The 25,368-nt window shown below is 41.3% G+C and overlaps 1 protein-coding gene across 6 annotated transcripts in view; it reads right to left on the reverse strand.

Annotated features, from left to right (window-relative positions):
* PCTP (phosphatidylcholine transfer protein) overlaps positions 1 to 25,368 on the reverse strand; it is a 111,311-nt gene that overhangs the window by 20,993 nt on the left and 64,950 nt on the right. For 3 of the 6 annotated variants that reach the window (XR_639117.2, XR_001896366.1, XR_001896368.3), the window contains exons 6-7: positions 22,712 to 22,875; positions 11,939 to 12,107 (exon numbers count right to left, since the gene is read on the reverse strand). Coding sequence is in view for 2 of the 6 variants with exons in the window: in XM_009190306.3 (XP_009188570.1) it covers positions 22,795 to 22,875 (81 nt within the window). In the remaining 4 variants the exon portion in view is untranslated. Of the gene's footprint in view, positions 1 to 11,938; positions 12,108 to 19,176; positions 22,876 to 25,368 lie in introns of those variants that run through there. The other 3 variants (XM_009190306.3, XM_017950612.3, XR_001896367.3) reach the window with 2 other exon arrangements.

Here is a 25,368-nt window from a genome sequence, read left to right on the forward strand (position 1 = left end):
GAAAAAAGCATCAAGACGGGAAGGTTTGGACAAGGAGTAGTGTAGCAATGGAGGTCAGCTTTGCACAGGACACAATGCTGGGGACCCAGAGCCTGGGCAAATGGAATGGAGGCATAGAGAGAAGAGCCAGGTCCAGATGTGTGTCCTATAATTGCACAGATTCCACCTGCTTTCTAATTTGGACACAGAATGGCCTTGCACAGATAGAGTTGTTAGCTGGTCCATCTGAGATCAAAGACAAACTATTCTGCCATGTTACAAGGTGATAAATTACATTTATAGTACGATGTCTATGCTGGTTGGAGTTTATATGAAGACAGTGGGGATGTAGCATTTACAAGCTGTGGAAGTAAATGGAATTGAAAAGCCATTTATCGCTTCCTCTCTCAAATATGTCTCCTGTGGGTTAGGGAGAAAGTCAGTAGGATCTCATGGTAAACTGCTGACCCTGGAAAATTGCTTCTTAAAATAATAGTTATAACTTACTGAGCTCCATCTCTGTCACTGACATTAGTGTAATGATTGCCAGAAAGTTCCCAGAGTCGTTACCTTGTGGATATTGCAATATTTGAGACCTTCAGTGCTTCAATTTAATTTCACATACACACATATACATTGAGCCACTATATATACTAAGCACTATTATTCTATTCTACAAGCTGGGGTAAGAGAGCATTTCAATTTTACTCTCAAGAAATTCTTTGTCTTTGGCATAAGAAACAAAAAGAGCAACTGTTAACATTTCAAGCTGATAAGAGCCATGAGAGAGGTTTGCCTGAGGTCTTATGGGACTCAGATCCCAATTCAGTCTGACTGAGAAAGAACGGTTAAAAGAACTATGCGGAGGAAGAGATAAATCCAGTCCGGTGGGTGAGGGCAGGAAGAATGTTCTAGACAAAGGAACGATCGTGAGCAAAGACACTGCTGCATGGAACACTACGGTTTATTCGTGGAACTGCATAAAGCTGTTCTGGCAGCAGGAAGGATGCCTGTGGGACAGTGGCACAGGATAAGTCTGGAGAGGTAGATGTGGGGCGCAGATCAAAAAGACTTCCTACTGCTTCATAAGCCATTTGAATCTTATCCTAAAGGAAGTGTGAGGCCCCTGAAGGATTTCATGCAGTGCAATCATCCTTAATATAATCAGTACACATTTTAAATGCCCTCATGGCTAAGACCTGAAAACAAACAAGATCAAGACTAGAAGAAATAAGATAATATAACATTATTATAATACAAAATATTATAAATATTATATATTATTACACATCATTAATACAACGAGCAGTAGAATTCTTTTAGGCTGTTGACAATTTCTGGACTTTACCATTGTAAGATGGACTGGGTACGTGTAACAGAATCAGTACTTGATTTTTAATGTGTTTACAGGGCCACGATAGCATCTATGAATCAGTGCCTTGGGTTTAGAACACTCTCTTACAAATAGTAAATAATTCCATTTTATTTGTGTCTTCTCGGCTTTGGCAGGACACCATCACACTATCTGTGCTTTCCATTTTGCAGTTAGTTGGTCTTCTCTAGTTAGACACAACTGACTGCACACAACTTCTTTTTTTTTTTTTTTTTTTTTTTTTTTTTGAGACGGAGTCTCGCTGTGTCTCCCAGGCTGGAGTGCAGTGGCGCGATCTCGGCTCACTGCAAGCTCCGCCCCCTGGGTTCACGCCATTCTCCCGCCTCAGCCTCCCAAGTAGCTGGGACTACAGGCGCCCGCTACCACGCCCGGCTAATTTTTTGTATTTTTAGTAGAGACGGGGTTTCACCATGTTAGCCAGGATAGTCTCGATCTCCTGACCTCGTGATCCACCCGCCTCGGCCTCCCAAAGTGCTGGGATTACAGGCTTGAGCCACCGCGCCCGGCGACTGCACACAACTTCTGCAGTTAGTTGTGTCTTCTCATTTTGCAGTTAGTTGGTCTACAATCAGAAACAATATTCCCAGGGTTATAGACAGGAGGAGCCAGCCCTCTTCCATCTGCCGCTGCCTCTATGAAATTCCAGCATCATTTTTCTGGTTTTCATTTGGAAACAAAGACACTAAAGAGTATCTTTGAAGAGTCTGAAATCCATAAAACAGAGAGCAAAAAAACTGAAAATAGAACCGGAAAACTTATTTGTTCTTTCCCTTGAGTTCTTGTGCAGACTAGGAATTATGATGCAACTTGACTTGCTGACCATAAATTGTCCAATTTCTTCACGCCTCCAAGCTGACGCCAACCTGTCATCAAGATCTGGTCTTGATCTCTCCAGTCTGGTTCTTCACTTTTTAAACTAAAGCCTGGCTCTTTACAGTCTCTTTCTGATTAACTTAGGATCTGGCTTTTCTCAGTCAGATTTCTGCCCACTGAAGAACTGATATAACAATACAGTTTCCTGGGACTTCCAACATCTCGGTGAAAATACGGCAATGGAAAAAACACATAACTTAAACCAAACAGTTCCCATTTGCTCTGAGGTTCAAGAGCCAGTCCTGGATAATATACTCCTGTACTTATTCAAGTGTAACTTCACTGTAGAATTTCCTGACCCCCTTATTTAAAATTGCAACCTGCCGCCATGCCTCATTCCGTTTGCCCCACACTAATTTTTTGTGTATCTCTTATTGTAACTTGTTTATTATAGTTATTGTTTATTGCCTATTGCTCCCCCAACCCCAAAAATACAAAGTTCACAAGGACAAAGACTTTTTCTTTTTTTATTCATTGAAGTATTTTAAGAGTATATGAAAGTACCTTGTGCATAATACATATTCAACACATGTTTTCTGAATATGGGAGGTGTACTTATATATTTTTTTCTATATACACACAGGCTTACATCTATATTTCAATAAAGAGAATTGGCTAGATAGGTAGGTAGAGGTGAAGAGGTAGGTAGGTAGGTAGGTAGATGGAGATGCTTTTGTGTTTATGTGGGAGTATAGGAAAAGATATAAGGAGAGAGAACATTGAAACAGATTCAGCCAGAGTGAGAATCACCATGTCATATAATTAGCATACCCAATCTAAAAATTCCTTGTGGAATCACAGAGGAATGATCGAAATTGAGATTCTTATAGGAAATCCAGGATAGTCTCTGTGCTCATTAGTTAGATCTCACCCAAGGTATGATGGACCCCTCCTCACTTGGAATATCCACCTGAGATCCAGAATTATAGATCCTAGAGAAGCTTCGAAACCATAGACCTTGGCATTAGAGAGGTAAAAGAGAAAACTGGAGAGCTCCTCTCAGTGGCAATACCAAGTAGTAGTGACTCAAGAAAGTTTTATCGCATCTCCATTTCCAAGTCAAACTCAGTAAAAATATAATCTGCATAAAAGCCACAGTAAGACTTCAATTAAAATATTCTGAGACACCTTCATGTTCACTCAACTCTGTCGAATCCTTCTCACCAGATGGCTACCCACAACCTCTCCTTTGTGGAAGTTCCACAACCACATTACTACTCTTCTTCTTTCCCTGCATGATCCACAGCCTATAGTGTAATCTCCAAGCCGCGAGCCCATCTAGTACCAATGTCTCAAGTGCTTCAGTAATCAGAGTACTTTGAGAGCTTTAACTCTGAAAGGATGCTACCAATGACATGGATTTCCCTCTAAAAATCTCCATGTACTATGATTTCAAGTCTTTTTATGTCTCTTTATCTTTTTCTATTTCTGTCTCTGTCTTTCACAACACACATACACATACATATCAATTACAGTAGTCCCTACCTTGTTCTATATGGGAGATATGTTTCAAGGACCCCCAGTGAATGCCTGAAACTGCAGATAGCATTGAACCCTATTCATACAGGTTGATTATCCCTTATCCGAAACTCTTGAGACCAGAAGTGCTTAGGATTTCAGACTTTTTTGGATTTTGGAATATTTGCACTGCTTGAACATCCCAAATCCAAAAATCCAGAATCCAAAATGCTCCAATGAATATCATGTTGGCACTCAAACAGTTTCAAATTTTAGAGCATTTCAGATTTCGGATTTTCAGATTTGGAGTTCTGATTCTTGTACTCTTGTTTCTTTTTCTATACATATATACCTATGATAAAGTTTAATTTATAAATTAGACACGGTAAGAGGTCAACATTAATAACTAATGATAAAATAGAACAATTATAACCATATGCCACAATAAAGGTTATGTGAATGTGTGCTTGCACTCTCACTCTTGCGCTCTCTCTCTAAATACCTTAATATTTTTGGATTGTAGTTGACACTGGGCAACCAAAACCATGGAAAACAAAATCATGGATGTGCACTACTCTATAGGGTATTTTTCTATGGCCTCAGTGAGCCCATCATTCATTTCTGGTGGTTATAGAAGAATTTGGAATAATCATCTACATGGATGTAAAATCCTGTTTCTGCAACTGTGGACTGGAATTATACAAGCTTTATTTTTCTTTTTCAAGTGAAGTGTACAAAGATACAGTTTATTCCATCTTCCCTCTGGGGAATCTACATATTCATGTTGTATGTGATGAGTGTGTTGCTATGGAAATAATTATGGCTTTACATTAAGTAGCCAGAAAGCCAGCAACAAGAAAATCGGTTTTATTTACTATTCAGTCATGCATTTCCAACCCCACCCTGCCCCAGCAGACTCTATGCCCTGAAGTTTTCCAGAATTCCTTGCTACAAGAACGGTTCAGCTATGACCACTGGATGGCCACTTTTGGCAATGGTGAGTGGTGCAAAATTTTTAAAAATCTGGTTTTTTTTTTCTTTGCAAAAATAAAAAGATATTCATCACTTTAAACTAAATTAAGGATAGGAATATACATTCCAATGGATCTCACCTTGAAAATGTGCTTCAGTGGTTGTTTATCACCAAACCTTTGACTTCCTATGAGAACACTGCTCCTGCACCCCAGTTAGCTCCATGCTTTTCCACCCTGGGTGGTCATTAGAATCCCCTGGAGAAACTTTAAAAACCTATCGATATCTTGTCCCTATATAAACCAGGCTCCATGGGGTTGGGACCTGGCATCATAATTTTTCAAAAGTTCCCCAGGTGATTTTAATATTCAGTGCAGGGTTGAGAAACGTGGAATTAGTTGGTGGGTAGAAACCTCCCCTACCATCAAGTCGGCTTTCCATTTGACATTCCTGCTATTTTTATGAAAGTAGTTGGAATCCTGGCCCAATAAATAGCACTTGTTGCTGACTGCTCACTGCAGCCAGGGACTTTGCATACCTCATCTCAAAAAAAGGTTGAGATGTTCCCCTTTTACACAAAAAGAAATTGAGGCTCAAAGGGGTTAAGCAGCAGCAGCGATGAAAAAAAAATTAAGTCACTGCTGCTACTCTTTACTAGAGGATTAAAATGACATATGATAATAGAAAAAACAAAGTCAAGAGAGATACAGATTCTATCTGTGCTCTCCTATGGATGTTCAATGTGAAAGTGTATGTTTTGGTTTGGTTTGGTTTGGTTTGGTTTGGTTAACCATGAGCCTCAGCTTTCCTCTTAGCAAGATGACAGAATTAGATCAAATGCCTTCCAGTTTCCCCCCAGCCTTAGCATCCTGTATGCTATGGTTGAAACTGCACAGCCTGTAGAAACAGATAGACTAGCTTTTTAATACTAGATAGGTTAAAGAGCTCATTTATGAGCTCTGTAATCTCCAATAAGTACACTTCTCTGAGCTCCAGTTTTCTTTATCTTTAAAATTAAAAAATAAATCTGAGTTGTCGTCCAGATTGTAGTGAGGTCTAGGATAATGTACATAAAGTGCTTGGTTCACATTAGATATTCAACAAAAGCACCATTTGATATGTGTTTATTCAGTCACTCTTCATTCAATAAATATCATGGAAGGTCTTTGAGATTCTGGGCTACAATGATGAGTAAAAACCAGTGCTAAGTTTTCCCTCACGGAGCTTACAATCTGGTGAGGAAAGAGAAATTAACTGAGACAAATGCAGAATTACAACTGCAACAAGCACAAACATGAAGCTAAGAGATGCTATAGTAGGAGAATTTGACCTGGTCAAGGAAGTTAAAAAGAGGCTTCCTGAGGAAAGTGAACCTTTAACTGAGATGAGATGTAGGAATAGTGTTAATAAAACGATGAGAATAGGGCAGAGGGGACAGTAGGGATGACCTCTGTGGCAGATTTCACTGTGACTGGAGCAGAGATGAATGCGGTTGAGAGTGGTTATTGACCAGGCACTGAATGGGGCTTGCAGGCTGTCTTAAGGAATTGTGTCTGAAGCTTATGAGCAAAGAAAGTTATTACAAGATGTTAAACAGGAGGGAAATATGATTAAATTTACATTTTTTTTGTTCTCTTTTGTTTGAGACAGGGTCTTGTTCTGTCACCCCATCTGGAGTGCAGTCGTGCAATCATAGCTCACTGTAGCCTCAATCTCCTGGGCTCAAGAGATCCTCCTGTCTCAGTCTCCAAGTAGCTGGGACTAAAGGTGTACACTATCATGCCTTGCTATTTTTTTATTTTTGTAGAGATTAGGTCTTTCTATATTTCCCAGGCTGGTCTCAAACTCCTGGCCTCAAGCGATTCTCCCAGCTATGGCCTCCTGAAGTGCTGGGATTAAAGGTGTGAGCCACAGCACTCAGCCTGCAGTTTGAAAAGAACAGTCTGGTGTGAAGATCAGACTGGTGGGGAGTCAGCAGAGTGAGGACAATGAAGTGAATGAAGAGGCAGTTATCCCCTGGGCAAGAGAGATGATGCTGCCTCTGTCAGAAGATGGTTACAGACATGGAGAGATATGATGGATTTGAGGATGTAAGGGGGATAAAATAGACAATTTTGGTAAAGGATTTGGAGTGCGAGGTGGTGAGGGAGACAAAGAGAAAGGAAGAAATAACATTCTGGATTACAAAACCAAATGAAAATTGGCGCTATTTGCCAAGACATGTACCCAGGTTGGGAGTTTTATGGGGTAAAAGGGCATTGAAAAAGATGATGAGATAGGTTTTAGACATGTTGTGTTTTAAGTGCATCCAAATCTTCTAAGAGGCACATTTACCAAAGGCAAGTACCATTATAGGTACTCAAGAAAGGAAGTTTCCCGGTGATGATCAACATCACACAAATACAATCTAAGAGTCTTGTGCACTCATTCTTGTGTCTCCCTGATCCATTATGCACACGGAAGCCAGAATGACCTTTAACAATGCAAATCCATTTAGGTTGCTATTGTCTGAAATCTTGTAATTACCACCCACTGATTGTAGCATTGTCTAAAGTTCTTCATGTGGCTCACAAGGCTCTCCCTCATCATTGGCTGCACCTCCATCCTTGAGTGAGCTCATCTCACTTTCCTTCTACTCATTGTGTCCTCCTTGTTGTCATCCTTTCATTTCTCAGATATGCCAAACTCCTTCCTATAACTACCATATCTATGATCAAACTCCACTATATCACCATACAACCTTCACATCACCAGACTGGTACTGCTACTCCTCCAAGATTCTATTTAAACACCACAGTCTCAGGGACACCTTCTCTATTCCCCACTCCACCATACACTATGTTAGATTCCCTTGATGTACATTCCCCCAGCACTCTCCTTTTCACTGCCTATCACAACAGGAAGTATAGAACATTTTGTATAATTTTGGCTTATTATTAGTCACTCTTACTAGAACAAGGGATATGTATTTATTTCTTATTGATGCAGTCTTAGCATGGAGGTGACTAAGGACAATTTCATGGGAGAAGACAATGAAGCTATAACTTGGTCTTCAATGTGTCCCAGGAAGAAACAATGGCAGGACAAAGGTATGGAATTGAAGCCAACACATATTCAAAAACATACTTGATAGTTTAGCCCTAGGCCCGGGAAGAACTTTAAGGAGAAGAATGCTGTTTTGGTGAAGAGTAGCAGTCTGTTTTGCTGAAGATAACCTAGGAAGTCTCCCAGTTCTGCAAAGAATATGCCTTAGGTGGCCACTGAAGGAAAGTGCTTCAAAGAGATAGATGAGGCAAGGATAGAGAACACCCTTCACCTCACAGTCAGACAGAAGCCCACTGACTCAACCTTGTCTTTGGAGCACTTGGTATGTTCAGTGAAAAAATAATTAAAGACATAATGGTGGACTAAAGCATTCTTTTTTAGTTTCTAGTATACACAACAAGTATCAGTTGCCAAAGGTTTCAGAAAACGTTTTAGGACTACAAGTATGTAATTTATGAAATTCTATCCATTAGGTTATGTCATTCCTTATGAATTGGAAAATATTAATTATGTCATTTGATTGAATTTTTATGAGTAAACACCTTGGTTGAACTCATAAGGCACTCATTCTCCTACTTCTCCCGCAGGGTGGGAAAAAAATAAGTGAACCTACAGGTTTGAGTCATGTTATATCACAATAGGCATGTACTAGCCTATTGCAGCACAGAAGAATAAAGAATCTAAGTTGAGGTTGAAGATGCACTAGACACTTCTTATTTTTGCCTTCCCAATATCAATCTCCCATTCAGCAAGTGTTTTGTGGGCACACTTGATTCAATTTAGCTGACTTCAGCCCAAAGCTCCAGGACAGGACACATGACCCAGTTGGAATCAATTTAAATAATATATTCCCTCAGTTTTCATTAGTGGTAAATAGGCAGTCTGTGGTCTCCCAACTCCTACTGGGACTATCAAGAGAAAGACATACTACTAGTCACTCTGCTGGTCAGACCTCAGCCTGGCACTTCAGGTAGCCACCTTGTACCAAATAAGAGAGCCTGATGGAGGTTTGGGACAGTTATAAGGAAAGCAGACCCATGGGATAAAGGAAACATTGTCCTAGTGACAATGTCTGAGTTTTTACCACCAACTGTTCTTGAAGTGAGACTATCTCTACATTTTATATTCTAAGCTAATAAATCCTCCATATTTAAGTGTCTGTCCCTTGCAATTGGGATAATTTGAAACTGGCTATAGCAAATAGTAAAGGATATCAAAATGCAAAGAATGATGAGGCCAGAAGAAGTAGTAAGTCAATAAGCCAGAAACAAAGTGGAAATCAGAAAATGAGGAAGGAAGATTTTTAAGCCAAAGATGAATGGCTGTCATGAACCAAGCTAGGAAAAGTGGGACTGCAGGAGGTTAGGCTTTTGTGGTGCTTGGAGCATGGGACAGGTAGCAGTTCAACATGCATGAAAGGGCTAAAGAATACTGTATTTGCTGCCGTAATGAAGTCCCATGAACTAGTGGCTTGGGATGGCAGGCATTTATTGTCTCACACTTCTGGAGGCTGGAAATCTGAAATCGAGGTGCTGCTAGGTTATGTTCCCTCCGAAGTATCTAAGGGAGGATCCTTCCTTGCTTCTTCAAGCTTCTGGCAGCCCCAAACTACTTAGCTTGTGGCAGCATCACTCCAAGCTCCACCTTCAACTTCCCATGATTGTCTTCCCTTTGTGTCTCTGCATCTGTGTCCAAATTTCCCTCTTCTTATAAGGCCATAATCGTATTGGATTTAGGGCTCACCCTATTCTAGAATGACCTTATCTTAACTCATTACATCTACAATGACCCCATTCCCAGATAAGGTCACATTCTGAGGTACCTGGGGCTGGACTTCAACATATCTTTTTGAGGAACACAACTCAAGCTATTACAAATATTGACTTGCCTAAACCCTTAGAATGACCACCTGGGAAATTTATTCTTTTGCATCCCTCTGCCCCCCTCCTCTTTTTCACATCCCTTCCACCATTCAACAGAACTCTTTCTAATTACTTTCTTATCCAGGATCCAGCTGTCTGTCTATCAGGTTAACTTCCCAGTCCTCCCCTATTTTCAGAAAACTCTACCTATACTCCATCCACACCATTACATGCATGGGGATCCCAAAGGGCACGTTCCTGTACCCACACACAAGTGATGGACTTCAGGTGAAAAGCTGATCCTACCTAAGCTAAAATCCCCTTCTAGGAACTTAGAATTGAGACTGGGAAAGACATGTGGGCTCTTTCCTGGTGGCTAGTTCTTTTCCACTTAGGAGTTGCAGGCTGTAGCCATTTTTTCTCATATGGACTAAGAGGCAGAGAAAGCCAGTATTGACACAGGGAGGGGAACAGCACCCACTGAGGCCTTTTGGGGGTAGAGGGCAGGGAAAGGGAGAGCATCAGGAAAAACAGATAATGCATGCTGGGCTTAATACCTAGGTGATGAGTTAACAGGTGCAGCAAATCACTGTGGCGCATGTCTACCTATGTAAGAACCCTGCACATCCTGCACATGTACCCCAGAATTTAAATTTTTAAAAAATAATAATTTTAAAAGGAGAGAGAACAAAACTGACTCCAAGACTCCAAAAGCAGAGTAGATACAAGAGACAAGCAGGGGTGCTGTGGGCATTGGAGGCTCTAGTTTCAGTCAGCTCCTGAGACTCAGGGGCTTCCTCCTTGTGCTTGTGTTCCATGAGATACGCCTCTTTCATTATTCTAATTCACCTACATTTTGTAAGTCAGCCTTCAGACATAAATAACTTATAAATACATTATAAATACACTGTATCAAAATCCGCTATTAAGGAAGTTTCTGATATGGTTGTACACACTGATATGTGAAGAATTTGAAGGCTCAACATGTTTTATAGTCCAGTATAATCTAGAGCTAGAAGTCTTAATCCAAAGATATGAAACTAAAGAATGGCAACAAAAGGCGGGAGGCAAGGTCTTTCAGGGGGGATGAGAATATTCCAGTTGCTTCTAAATAATATTGTGCAAAGAGAATTCAAAATTATTAAGTGGTTCTCAAACTTGAGCATGCATGAGAGTCACCTAGGAGGCTTGTAAAATACAGAGATCTAGGACCGCCTCTGAATGTATGAATTGGTAGATCTGCACACAAGGGTTTGCCTTTCTAACAATTCCCAGGGTGATTTGATGCTGTTGGTCTAGGGTACATACTTTGAAAACCACTAATTTTGAAGTCTGGCATTGGGTAAGGAAACTGTGCCAGGCGGTGCATGCGAGCACTTAAAAACTTTTCTTTGTGTGGGAGGATACTTCCCTTATTTGGACCAGCACTGTGAATAAGTTGTTCATTTTGGAAAAACCTTTAGAGAAATTCAGAGGAAGTATGTAGAAGGCACACTTTAAGTTTCCTTGCAGATTGTTCCTTCCTATAAATTTTAGAGGTTACTTGTTGTATTCAGAAAAGATGCTGGATTCAAAGCCTGAGAACTTTGCTTCTGTATTTGTACTTGCTGTGGAACATCTTTGGGTCTCAGGTTTCTTATCTCTCAAATAAAAGAACTGAATTATTTTATCTCTTAGATCACTCTTGGCTCTAATATCCTCACATCTATGATGTTGCTCAAATATTGCTCCTGAAACTCCCCTGAGTGATATTCCCTAAGCAAACATATTCAAAGACCATCTCTAACCACCCCAGTCCACACCCCTCTGAAGGACAGAGTGGCGGTGAGTGTGAAGCATGCAGTACTTTGCAGTGTTTCCAGGGAACATATCACAAAAGTTGAACCAAGAGGAAACTGCCCCAGAAGAGAAGGATGGTCTCTTTAAACTCTTAAACCATTTACACTGAATTGTGCTGAAGTTTTTGCAACCATTTAAAGCCCCCAAAGCCCTCAACTTAGGTTGGGGTGCTGATCAAAACAAATGGGATGTTGTAAATCATACTCTAATGTCCAGGGCCTAGCAGAACACAGGCAAATATTTGATATCCAGCAAAATTTTTTTAGCTCATAGAACATATTGATCAAGGGAATATTCCCTTGTGCCCAGAAGGCTCAGACAAGACACAATTTGATAGACACACGTGTAAGCCATAGCATTAGGGATTACACACAGCAGCTCTCAAAGGCCTAGGGGCATAATACATTGCATCAAGTTGGAAAACACACTCAGATTGAAGCCATAGATGCTCCTTCAACCAAGTATTCAGGCATTCTTGCCTTTGTAAGAACTGCAAGCAAAGACAGAACACCACCAATGAGTTTTCAGGTGAGAGACTTTAAAAACTGGGAGTAGAGATAAAAGGAGAGAAGAACAATTTGCTATCTGTGTTCTTCATTCCAAGTGTTCCTGGAGCAGAAATTTCTCCTCTTCTTTTCCCCCTTCAAACGTCCTGAGGCAGTTGCCATTTTGGAAGAAGGATGTATCTGGACATTAAAATAGTAAAAATAATAATAGCATGTTACTTTGTGCAATCAGCATTCTAGGTACTAAAGAATACAGATAATTGAGACACAGAGCTTCCCCTCAAGGATCTCATATCCTCACCTGAGAGTGAGCTTTCAAAATATACCTCCGACAGCATGGTGACCGAGCTGTTGCGGTGTGCAGAAAGGAGAGAAACCCAAGCTTGCTTGGGTGTTTCTGTTTTGTTGTTGTTGTTGTTTGTTTGTTTGAGATGGAGTCTCGCTCTGTCCCCCAGGTTGCAGTGCAGTGGCGCCATCTTGGCTCACTGCAAGCTCCACCTCCCGGGTTCACGCCATTGTCCCGCCTCAGCCCCCCGAGTAGCTGGGACTACAGGCGCGCACCACCACGCCCAGCTAATTTTTTGTATTTTTAGTGGAGACGGGGTTTCACCGTGTTAGCCAGGATGATCTCGATCTCCCGACCTCGTGATCTGCCTGCCTTAGCCTCCCGAAGTGCTGGGATTACAGGCGTGAGCCACCGCGCCTGGTTGGGTGTTTCTGTTTTGATGGCAAAATGTCTGTTTGGCCAGGCGCCGTGGCTCACGCCTGTAATCCCAGCACTTCGGGAGGCCGAGGCGGGCGGATCACGAGGTCGGGAGATTCAGACCATCCTGGCTAACACGGTGAAACCCCGTCTCTACTAAAAATACAAAAAATTAGCTGGGCGTGGTGGCGGGAGCCTGTAGTCCCAGCTACTTGGGAGGCTGAGGCGGGAGAATGGCATGAACCTGGGAGGCAGAGCTTGCAGTGAGCCGGGATCCCACCACTGCACTCCAGCCTGGACGACAAAGCAAGACTCCATCTGAAAAAAAAAAAAAAAAAAAAAAAAGTCTGTTTGACTAAAAGCAGTTAAAATATTCCTTTTGTGACCAAGGTGTCCCTGCCAGCTGCTGAAGAGGGACTGCTGAGATACCTGGTCTCAGGCTGAAGTTCTACATGGGTGGTGGAGGGTTTTTCCAGGAAGACAACTGTGAGCATAATGCTGATGATTTCCTTCTGAGGCTTGTGCAGTTCTTAAGGAGGACCAACCATGCATCCGCTATACTGGAATCCCCTGGAGTATTTGTTAATAACTCAGACCCTAGGGCCTCTCCTCAGACCCAGAGAATCAAAATGTCTATGAGAATGATCCTTACAAGGAAATGAAAGGCAGAAGTATCATGAACATCTTTCTTCAACCCCTTAGTTGCATATTCTACATCAAGAAGGCTAGATGCAAAGAGGTGATCAGAATTTGCAGCTTTCTAAAGGCTGTAGACTTTGCCTCTTCTTTACCCTTCTAAGACAATGAGAAAACAAAAGTGTATATTGCTCTCTGAAAGGTATAGGAAGAGTCAACATAAGATATAGACCCCTGGTTTATAGTTAAAGGCAGTAAGTTTGAAACACGCTAGGTAAAATAGGTTTCTTTACTGCCAGAAATTTTAGAACATTTAACAGGTTTACACGTATTGTCAATACCTAAGAGGCTGTGCATCAGTCAAATTCAGCTGCTGATAATAAAACCACTCTTATTTTAATTAGCGAGGGATTTGATACAAGGAATTGAGAGTTTATAAAATTGTTGGAACACTGGCATGCAAGCTCCATGCTGGGCCTGCAGGAATAATTTTCAGAATCACATCAGAGTACTGCCTTGCTAAGGGAACTGTTACGATCCGGAAACTGCCACAGGAATCATTCCATGACAGTTAAATAAATGTCTCCCTGCCTTCTTACCCCAGTTTCAAATTCGTGTCTTATCCAAATGCATCTGACTGGTAGCCTAATCCTATCTGGAACTCTAGTGCAAAGGAGTTTGGGAAATACAGGGTTTAGGTAGTAAACTTGATGTTGGAACAGATGTTGAGTGAGACAATCTATTGTATACACCACAGGCATGCCTGGTACACAACATTTTCTGAAGTTATTTAAGGATACAAAACCATTTTTTTTAAAGAAGCCTCTTGAAAAGCAAATGTTTCAGGGAACACCCTTTCACACATACTAACCCAGGTCTGCCTCCTCATTGGCAAGGAGGGAAGCTGATGCCCAAAGAGACTGGCTACTTGGCTGATGCTACCCAGTGAATTAGCAGCAGAACAGGGAGGGCATGGAGCCAGGTGTGACCCTCCTCAGTTGTCCAGTCTTGCTTCTTGCACTGCAAAGTGCCTTTGCTTCACTTTTAAGGAAGCTTGAACTGAACTCCTGAATTATGCAACAACAGAGCGAGCTAATAAGCTCTCCTGAACCTCCAATTAAGTAGAAGGATAATTATACCCTGGAGTTAGGAGAGCAGCTGAGACTGGGAGTATTACAGGAACTGTCAGCTACCGAGTCGCTTTTTAAACCTGGCGTTTCACCCTTGCTGCATTTGGAAGGAAAGTCGGAGGAGAAGAAGAAAACCTCTCAGTCTCAGCCCACTTTGGACAGCCCATATCGATTGAATGGGCTCTTCTCCTATTTGGGCAAAAGGGAAGAAGCCTGCTGCCCCTGCCCTGCAAACCTGGCAGGAAGAGAAGCTGGCAAGAGGGTTTGCTGTTAGGAACACATCTGCCTTTGTATTAGTTTTGACCTCATGTTTTCAGCCACCCCTCTGAAATCTAATTTTTCTCCTGCAGGACTATTATACTGCTGCCTCGCAGCAGCCGGCCTTACACCAGGTTCATGTGCCCCTAGGCGTGTCTAAGCCTTCTCCCAGAAATCTGATTTCATCATGGCAACCTCCATCTCCCCTAACCCCTCAACTAAAGATTAATTTTTCTGTGTGTTTCCCTGCTCAGCACTTACAAATGTGTTTTTTTGCACTGTCTTAATTATTCTGATTTATTAATGTCACATGTTTTTCTACAGTGTAATTGCAGTCCTCCTAAGATACCTCAGATTATTAAAAAATAAAAGCAGTTGTTCCAGTGGTGGAAGGGAAACCATCTTTCAGATTCACACAAACGATATTATTTTTCCTGTCAGAATTTGGAATTTTATCAGCCAATTTTCATTTTTAAGGTGACAGGTACAGTTTTCATGTAGCAAGCAGAAAATGATAAAGTCATTGATCAGAACTGACAAAACCTAAAGCTTAAAGAAAAGAAAAAAATCGCTGACTAGCCAGAAAATCACACCCAAATCAACATGCTCCTAGTCCATCCACAAAAATTGCAGTGCAGTTAAAAATTGTCAGAGGTAAACAGAAAAACAAAACAGATAACAATGTGGCAGTCCGACATTCAGTCACAGCAGCAGAACTTTCTACTCTATGGTTTTCAAACCACCTCCCCCTATCCTGCAGCACAGTCAAATCTCCTGGGAGCTTGGAAAATCTCCCTGATGCCCAGGTTTTAGCTCAGACTGATTAAGTGGAGATCTCTGGGGGTGGAACCCAGACATTAGTATTTTTAAAGCTTTCCAGGGGGTTCATATTGTACAAGGTTGATTGCTCATTACAAATTCTCATCAACAGAATTCAAGTAATATAAATTCTTACATTTAATTCAACATGCTACAGCTATTTGGTATCATAAAAACACAGACAATAGGAGACATGCCTGAAATGCTTTACAAGTATAAAACAATTTGCAAAATAAAAAAGCAATTTCACATCTCATTTAATCTTTCCATTAGCCCCATGACTCATGGCCCTTTTTTATAAATGAGAAAGCTGAAGCTCAGAAAAGCTGAATGCATTGTCTGATACCATAGAACCAAGCGTGGAAACACGAGCCACCATCTGTGGATTCTGACAACAGCACCCCAAACATAGAAAGTTTTTTTACAAGCTTGTAGAAGGGGTGTGTGTATATGTGTGTGTGTGTGTGTGTGTGTGTGTGTATTTATTATCCAAACTGTATAGATGAGGCAGCTGAGGCTCAGAGGTGGTAAAAGATTGGTCAGGATCACACAGTTTAGGCAGGGAACAATGGCTCAAGCCTATAATCCCAGCACTTTGGGAGGCCAAGGCATGTGGATCACCTGAGGTCAGGGGTTTGAGACCAGCCTGAGGTCAGGAGTTTGAGACCAGCCTGAGGTCAGGAGTTTGAAACCCCATCTCTATTAAAAATGCAAAAATTAGCTGGGTGTGGCGGAATTCACCTGTAGTCCCAGCTACTCAAAAAACTGTGACAGGGGAATTGCTTGAACTGGGGAGGCAGAGGTTGCAGTGAACCGAGATTGCACCATTGCCCTCCAGCCTGGGCAACAGACCGAGGCTCCACCTAAAAAAAAACAAAAACAAAAACATGCACACACACACAGTTTATTAGACTTTAACACCTATAACTCTTCTACCAAACTGATTCACTAGGCGAAGTGTAAGTACATCTTTTTTTTTTTTTTTTCACATATTGGCCTTTGAAGCTCCTTTCTGCACCTCTTGATCATATCTTGGGCAAATCTCAACCTGTGTATCCACTCAGGTTTCATAAAGTCTGGCTTAACTGTCAATCTCATCTTGAACTTAGCCCTACTGTCTCCTCTTCTCCCTCCAGTGCTAGCTTTCCCCATGGCTCTGGTCCTCAGTGATGATTATTGCAGAGGTCTGCTCCTTCGTTTCTGGGACACTTTCTCCTTCTGCATCTCTTCCATTTTTAACATGTAGGGGACTGGGAAGAAGACTTGAGGGAAAGAAGCAAGAAGCTCTTTTTCTTGACTGGCGCCATATCCGGCACTCCCTTGACTTTTATGCCCATTGAGAAGCAGAAGTCCAAATATCGGTTTCCTTAAAGTGATTCATGCCCACTTTGCAGAAGGCCCTGCACTGCCATGCGCTCTCATCTCGCCCCCTCCCCCATCTTCTGCTATTGTCTACAGCTCTTACTACTGGAGTCCCTCACCCAGAAGCCAGCCCTTTTGGGCACTGTTTTGGGTTAAATTGCTCCCCACCCTCCCCCACACAAAGACACACTGAAGTCCTAATCTCCATATGTGTGAATGACTTTACCTGGAAACAGGGTTTTTCTAGATGTCATCCAGTTAAGATTAAGTCATTAGGGTGGGTCCTAATCCAATGACTGGTGTCATAAAAAGAGAAAATTTGGAAATAGACATACAAAGAGAAGAGAATGCCATGTGAAAGCACAGAACAGAGGGAAGACAGCCACATGAAGATGAAGGCAGAGGTTGGGGTGATGCTGCCACAAGCCGAGAATGTCTGGGCAGGCAGAAACTGGAAGAGGCAGGCAAGGGTTCTCTGCTAAAGGATTCAGTGGGAACACAGCCCTGCTGATGTCTAGCCGCCGAAACTGTGAGAGAACACATTATTGTTGTTTTAAGCCACCCAGTTTGTAGTACTTTGTTACAACAGCCCTAGGAGGCTAATACAGACACTGTTCTGCCAAAATGTTCCAGTCCGACTACCTATTCCTTTCTCACATAAGAAACTTACACCTCCTTGCTTCTCCAATTAGTTACAGAAGAGTTTAGCATACCAATTTTCTGTTCCTTTGCTTCCCACCACAGAGTGCCCCTAGAAAGTTTCCTGCCTTCAAAATTTTCCAAGTGAGAAGCAGTACCAGGCACTATATTAATATCACCCTTGAACGCAAACAGCATAAAATTCAGCTCTATCAAAAACTATTCCATCATGCTTACTTTGATGGGAGTAACAGTGGTTTTACAGGACCTTCATCCTAATAAGCTTCTTGCCAGGGAGGAATAAGCTAAGCCCCAATTCCTGCAGGTCCTCTCTCTGACTCCCAACAATTTCTACGAGTGGTTTTCTCAGCACTTCCCTTAGTTAGCCTGGACTTTCATTGAAAAAAGAAAACACCTGTAATCTTTTCCCAGCGAGGCGGAATGGAGTCAGTTCTTATCAGGAACACCGGATGCTCCTGCTAACCCTCTAACCCCTGATCCCAGTGATGTCTCCTCTAATGGGGAATGTTCCAATTTTAGAGACTGTGGTAGGTTGATAACAGCCACACAAGTTCTGCTACCCTCTTAGTAAGTCCTGCTGGGATAAGAGTTCCAGATCCTTTTAAAATATAGGTGCTTCAGCTAATGCTGTGTAACAAGATGCCCCAACATCCAGTAGCTTAAATAATAAGTGTTAAAAAGACACCATGCCATCAGCCGGGCATTTTTGTTTCTGTGGGCCAGGCTTAACTGAATTCAGCTGAGCTTACTCATGCTTCTGTGGTCAGCTGTGGGTGGCAGGAGGCTGGCCGAACATTGAACTAGGATGTCATTGGCTGGTGGTTGGCTGGGATGTCTTGACCTCATGTCCCTCCTTATCCAGCAGGTCAAGGCTTGTTGTCACTGGGGCTGAGCAGGATCCTAAATGAGTGACAGAAGCATGCAAAGCATTTGGAGACCTAGACTCCGAAGTCACACACGGCTACCATTTGCATGAAAGAAGTCACAGGTTAGCTCTGACTCAAGGTGCAGGGAAATAGACTTTGCCTCCTTAGTGAGACAAAGTGCAAAGTCAAATTGCAAACAGCTTGGATACAAGGAGCAATAAAGAATTCTGGCCATTTTTGTTGTTGTTGTTGTTGGCTATGTACCACAGTAGGTATCTTTTGTATCTGTTGTTGTATATTAATCAGGTTAAATTACATGAAATGCTATAACAAACAACCAACAAAAAATCTTAGTGGCTTTTTTCTTGTTCACAACCCAGTCCCATGAGGGCTTGGAGAGAGAAGGTTTGTGCCAAGTAATTTTTCAAGGCTCCTAATTGGATTCCTCCTTCTACCAACACCTCAGAATTACCCTATGAATACTCCACATGTAGCCCTCAGGTGAAAGAAGAAAGCGCATGTGAAGGATCACGTAGGATGTCTCAGAGCCCAAACCTAGAGGGGCTTACATCGTTTCCATTGGCCTGAACTTGGCTAAGATTTCATGAGCCATCTAACTGAAAAGGCATCTGAGAAGGCTCTTTGATGCCAATGAAGAAAACTGAATACGCTTTGCCTCATGTCTTTAGCTTTATGGCTGTAGCCCAAATCCCAAGGCAACAGAAATCCCAACCTGTAATGTTTTCACCCACGTCAGTGTTCTTTCCTCCACACGCCCAAGGGGACTGCTGGCGCCAGGCTTAGATCAGATCACCTTTTTTTTTTTTTTTTTGGCTTATCTTTTTAATCCTTCGGAGCTGGATACCCTCATGAAGCATGGAGATTCTTCAGATGAGGGAAGGGGATGAAATTAGCACCCTAGAGTCACCATCTGTTTCTGGCAACCCTGCTCTAGATATGGATTTGCTTGTGCATCTAAAACCTGCTAATCTTTTACACTGAAATACTCCTACACCTTCCCAGCTTCTGTACCTGCTCCAGAGGAGGCTGCACGAGGATATTCTTGAACTCTGCTCTTTCATGAGCAGAGAATATTTCCCATTGTTCCGCATTCAGTGTTCTTCTCCAACATCATATCACTGTGCTTACCAAGCCACAAAAAAAAAAAACCCCGGATGATGAGACCAGGTACACTGCGTTCAAATTCCAGCTCTGTTACTTACACTTAACTGTGTGATCTCTGGCCAGTTACCTAACTTTTCTGATTCTTGATTTTCTCATCTTTCACACGGGAATGATGCCACTTTCTGGGACGATGGTGAGGGCAACCATGATTGTAAAGCATCTACACAAGGTAAGCACCCTATCAGACTATTTCTTATCTTCTTTCCTTCTTCCTCTTCCCCACCTCCAGTGACCCCATGAGTGCGGTGAGAATGAAGAGGAATGGGATTGGAGCTCTATTAAGTGATGTGTAGAGACAGGGTTTGGAGGCAGATGCAATGGGGAGGTAGGCATATAACTTGCCTGTGAATGTTTAAATATGGATTAAGGATCCTGGAGTCATGGAGTTAAGAGAAACCTGTTTTCACCGTTGCAAGGAAGTTTTTTAAGGAAATATTATGAGCAGAGAGGCTTAGGATTTAACACGAAGACATGCATTTTTCTCCAGTTGTGGGACCTTTTCACCATAGTACCATCCCTCTGGTAATTTGGAAGTTCACCCAGATGTCACATTTGTTCCGAAACCCGCAAGTCTGTGATAGGCCCTAAGGTGATGCCTGTGTAGCAAAAAGATGACTCTACCCTCCCCTGGCAGCCAGGTGTTAAATCATCACTAGATGGCAGTAACATCTAATACTTAATTTGGTGAATGATCAAACCATTTTACCTTTGTTTTCCTTTTGCTTCTCTGTTTCAAGCAAGCATTCACTCAACACAAAGCTGCGACAGTCTTGAGTTTTTCTCAATCCTTATTTTGAAGTTGACTTAGAGACTCACAAAATTTTAAAAGGAAAAGAAAAGTCCATGTCTCAAGCTACAAACAACAAACTTCTCACTGGGCTCTCAGAGCTCCGATTAAAAGACTTCATATGTCTTTTCAGACATAGAGGAAAAGATCAAGTATCTAATACCCTCCATATTGGACCAAGGGTCACAAATTTGGACAAATTATTTTTTTTCTTAAACAAGAAAAAAAAAGACATTAAAAAAATTTATGCACCTGGTGGGGATGAGCCCACTCTCCTTAGCATAAGAGCCATTTAGTTTCCCAAACAAGTTTATTTTGAACTTCACTTTTATTTTTTCTCCCAGATCCCTCTCTCTTGCTCCCAAATTCATTTGTATACTCAATGCTGTTTTTTTTCAAGGCACTATTAGACTAAAGATGAAAGAAAAAGATTGAAACATTAAAAAGGACTGGCAATGTTATAAAGTCTATACCATGCTCTGGGTGTACCAAGGAATCTGGGGCTATGGATCCCAAGATGTTCCAAGAGGGAGTTTAGTGAGGCTTTGAGTTAGTCCCAGAGAACTTCCGGGTCATTCCTGGGCCCAAAGCTTTGGTATTCTCCAAGGCTAAATTTGTTCTCCAAGGAGACTAAATATGAAACCCAGGTCCACTTATCTCTGTGTTCAGGGACCGAGTGGCCAAGTAAACGTCCAGCAGGCCTAATAAATGTTGATAACAAAAGCTTCTCTCCCACCATGAAGGAGTTCCAATTACAGTTTATCATTGTGTGAGACTTGACATTAGATACTTTGCATCGTTGCCTATAGTATTATCAGGCAAGCTGTAAAATGGAGCAGGAATTAGTTTGAGACATGCACTAATTAGTTTGAGACATGCACTGATTAGTTTGAGACATGCACTGAGATGGAACAAGGAATAACTCTAAAGGTGTGGGAGGTCAGGTAATGCCTACTGTCTTTGGGGCTGTACCTTTTTCCATCTTCATTTTAGAAATGGCTATACCAACAATTTGCATCTAGTAAGTGGCACTTACACTTAGATTGGTGGAAATTAACCAGTTTAACAGGCAGGTGTGTACACTCTCGGAGGTCTTCCTAAGCAAGAAGACCCAGGTCAGTAACTGGGTCACTGAAACTAGGATCTCCAGAATTGGGACTACTGCATTAGACAAGTTGATTGGTTGGATTAAAAATAGGACATCAAGGTTGCAGTTCTATTCTATAGACTGAGTGAATGTAGGGGGAGAAGGCAAAAGAAGGGAGCTACCACCCAAACTTCGTCCCCTGTGGTCATAAATACCACCAGTAGACCTGAGATCTAATTGGCAGCAAGGAGTGTTGGAGTCCCTCAGACATCTGGCGCCATTAAGTCTCAAGTCTAGACAGTAGACTTAACATGAAACCAGTCTGCAATAGGGAGTCATGCAACACTATTCATCTCCATCAGAAATAGCTCAGGTGGAGCTGTGCTTGCAGCTGTGGAGCATCAGCAGAGCTAGCTGGGACCAGCTGGGGACACAGAAGCAGTGAAAGCCAGGCTAGGGCTAATGTAGCATTGAAAAAGTTGTGTCTCTTGACATGTCCAAAACAGTTGCCACATAGGAGCTCTCTTGACAATTGTCTGGATTGCAATCCACTGAAAATAACATTTCCTATCACAAGGAATTGATATACAAGATTGACATGCAGAAGTGGACACTAGGAGCCATCGTTTTGCCTTGAAGTGAAAACCCAAGACTTTTGTTTACTTCTCTGGCAGTTTCTAATGTATATATTTACTTTCAAATTTTGCTTCTTCAGTGAATAAAAAAAGATCTGCTGATGAGAAGACAGGGAGAAGAAAGGAGAGCTCTGAGGCAGAAGCTTTGCCACCATTTTAATATCAGCACTTCCCAATCGCTACTTTTTAGTCATTTGAAAAAAAATGTTTTAAAGGATGAACTTAGTTGTATTTTCTTCTTAGAAATTTTAACTTTGGGCGTAGAATATTCTGTCAACGGTAAGACAACATATCCCATCTGGAATGACAGTGGAGGCTATTCTTAAATTTATCAGCAAAATAGAATAAATATTTGTAATACTAGGGTAAAAATTCTGACAAAGCATTATAGCTACTTACAGGAGAAAAAGTTTAAATTCTACCGCTCTTGGACCAACTAAGCAACTGACTTCTAAAAATTTTGATAATCATAACTTCCAAGTGACAATGGCATTTTATTCATTAGAATGCGAGCTCCAAGAGGGCAGGGAATTTTGTCCGTTTTATTCACTGCTGTCTTTCCAGTACACAGTTGATAGTGAACACATGGTAAATATTGTGAATAAATGAATTAATTCAGGGCTTATGAGAAAAAACAATGCGATAAGAAACGATACCTGCACCCATTTCAGTGTTTCAACAAGGACTCAGCTTCTTTTCTCATGTCTTTATCATGTTCTTCCTCTTCCTTCCACTCAATCTATTGCAGAGTGTTTGGGTTTGCCGAAAACTGGATGAGATCTCTCTGATTCTGAGCTTCCTGCTTGGTTCTGCTCTGATTCTAAAGAATCAAATGGAAAGAGCAAAGGATGAGAGTAAGTACAGCCACAGAAATTCCTGGGGATACTTCAGGATGCACAGAATAAGGGGGTGTGGATAGTCATCGAAGGATGCAATTCTCCTCTAGTCTCTGGATCACGAGGAATAGAATGAAAGAATATGTTCTTAAATTGTGTTATGTGAATTGATTTTTATCCTCTTTCTCAAAAACCTTGCAAGGATAACCATATGCATAATTAACCCCCCCACTGAAATATTCCAACTGACAAAGGGTACCATTGTGCCATTTCCCACAAAAGGGTAACCATGCCTGTGGCTTCTTTCAGACTTGGATTATTGTAGGCTCTCTGGTCACCTTTTGTCCAAGAAGAGAAGGCCACAGTCAAGGTACTGATTCTGCCAAACTCAGTCAAACATCCTGAAATGTGTTCCAACGTTTGGAGTTTGACAAAATCCCAGCACATTTGGCTTGGGTCCCCTTTCCCCTTAATTGCTGAGCGCAAACAGAAAATGTAATCCATCTGCTTCACAGTCATTTTCCCAAAACTCATCCAAATGTTCCTTGATGAGAACTATTTGACGTCTTTGTCTTGTGGGCTTAACACCTTCCTTCTCACGTTTTGTTTCTTCGAACTAGGAAGCAGACAGAGCCAACAGTAACAGGACTCAGTTTCAAACACAAGACATAATCTGTAAAATCACGTGCTGGGGTGGAGGGTCAAGAGTCTCACCTCCAGAATGACAGCTGTGAGATATCTGAGGGATAATTAAGGGAGCCTCTAGAACAATGATGTCCTTAGAAGGCAGGAGAGCACAGTTAACTGAGGATAGATTCCTTGCCACCTCATATCCACTGAGCCTGGGAGCCAACACCTCACCCCAGTTCCAGGGTGAGAAAGTCAGAGGCAGAAATTTCACTAATTTCTACTGTTTCGTGTTGGTCACTATTGTGAACACCCCAGCCTTGTAAACAAGGAGCTCACAAGATCCATCTAACATCCTTTTGTAAGACACTGAAACTCAAAATGAGACAAAAATGAGTTAAAGTCCTAACTAGTACGGTAATTACTAGTTTTGTGACCTTGGTCAATTTCCTTATCTCTGAACTCATGTTTTCCCTTTGTAAATAAAACTAAAAGTTTCCTGGCATATTTATTATGAGACTTAGGTAAGAGTATATAGTTTAGCACAGTAGCTAGCATTTAGAAAGTGCTAAATACAATAGCTATTTGTATTGTCGGTTTTTATGACAGCTTTGTTTTTTAGAACATTTTATCACACCGAAAAGAAACTCCATATCCATTAGCATCACTCCCCATTTCTTCTTAATCCCAAGCAACTGCTAATTTACTTTTTGTATGGATTTGCCTATTCTGAACATTTCATGTACATGAAATGATATATAATCCTTTGTGAATGACTTCTTTCATTTGACATAATGTTTTCAAAGTTCCTCCATGTTGTAGCATGTATCAGTACTTCATTGCCAAATAATATTTCATTGTACAAATATACTACATTTTATTCAATCATCAGTCATTGGAAATTTGGACTATTTACATTATTTGACTATTACGAATAATGCTCCTATGGACATTTACGTACAAGTTTGTGTGTTGACCTGTTTTTATTTCTTCTGTATCTATACTTAAGAGTAGAATTTCAAAGTCAAATGTTAACCTTTTGAACATTAAACCTCTGTGTTTAACGTTTTAAAAAACTGCTTTGTATTTTCCAAAGTGGCTGCACTGTTTAACATTTCCTTGTAGCAGTGTATGAGAACTCCAACTTCTTCATATCCTTGCCAACACTTGTTATTATTCATCTTTTTCATTATAGGCATCCTAATGGGTGTGAAGTGGCATCTCACTGCAGTTTTAATTTGCATGTCCCTGATTGCTAATGATGTTGAACATATTGTATGCACTTATTGGCCATTTGTATATCTTCTTTGGAGAAATGTCTATTCAGATTATTTTCCATTTTTTAATTGAGTTTTTGTCTCTTGTTGTATCATTTCTTTACATATTTTAGATACAAGCCCCCCTGTAGCCTGAATGTGTTTCCTAAAAATTCATATGTTAAAATCTAATCACCAATGTGATAGTATTAAGAGGTATGGCCTTTAGGGCTGATTAAGTTATGAGAGTAGAATCCTCATGAATGAGATTAATGACCTCATGAAAGAGGTTCGAGGGAGCTGTTCATCCCTTTGGCCCTTTCATCCCTTCCATCATGTGAGAACCTAACAACAAGTCACTATCTTGGAAGCACAGAGTAGCTCTCACCAGTCCCTAGATTTGCTAGTGCCTTGATATTGAATGTCCCAGCCTCCAGAACTATGAGAAATAGATTTCTATTACTTATAAATTACCTGCTCTGCAGTATTTTGTTATAGCAACAGGAATGCCCCTTATCAGATATACGATTTGCAGAAATTTTCTCCCATTCTGTGCATTGTCTTGTCACTTTCTTTATGGTTTCTTTTGAAGCA

This window comes from Papio anubis, chromosome 17, assembly GCF_008728515.1.
Source record: "Papio anubis isolate 15944 chromosome 17, Panubis1.0, whole genome shotgun sequence".
Lineage (NCBI taxonomy): Eukaryota > Metazoa > Chordata > Mammalia > Primates > Cercopithecidae > Papio > Papio anubis.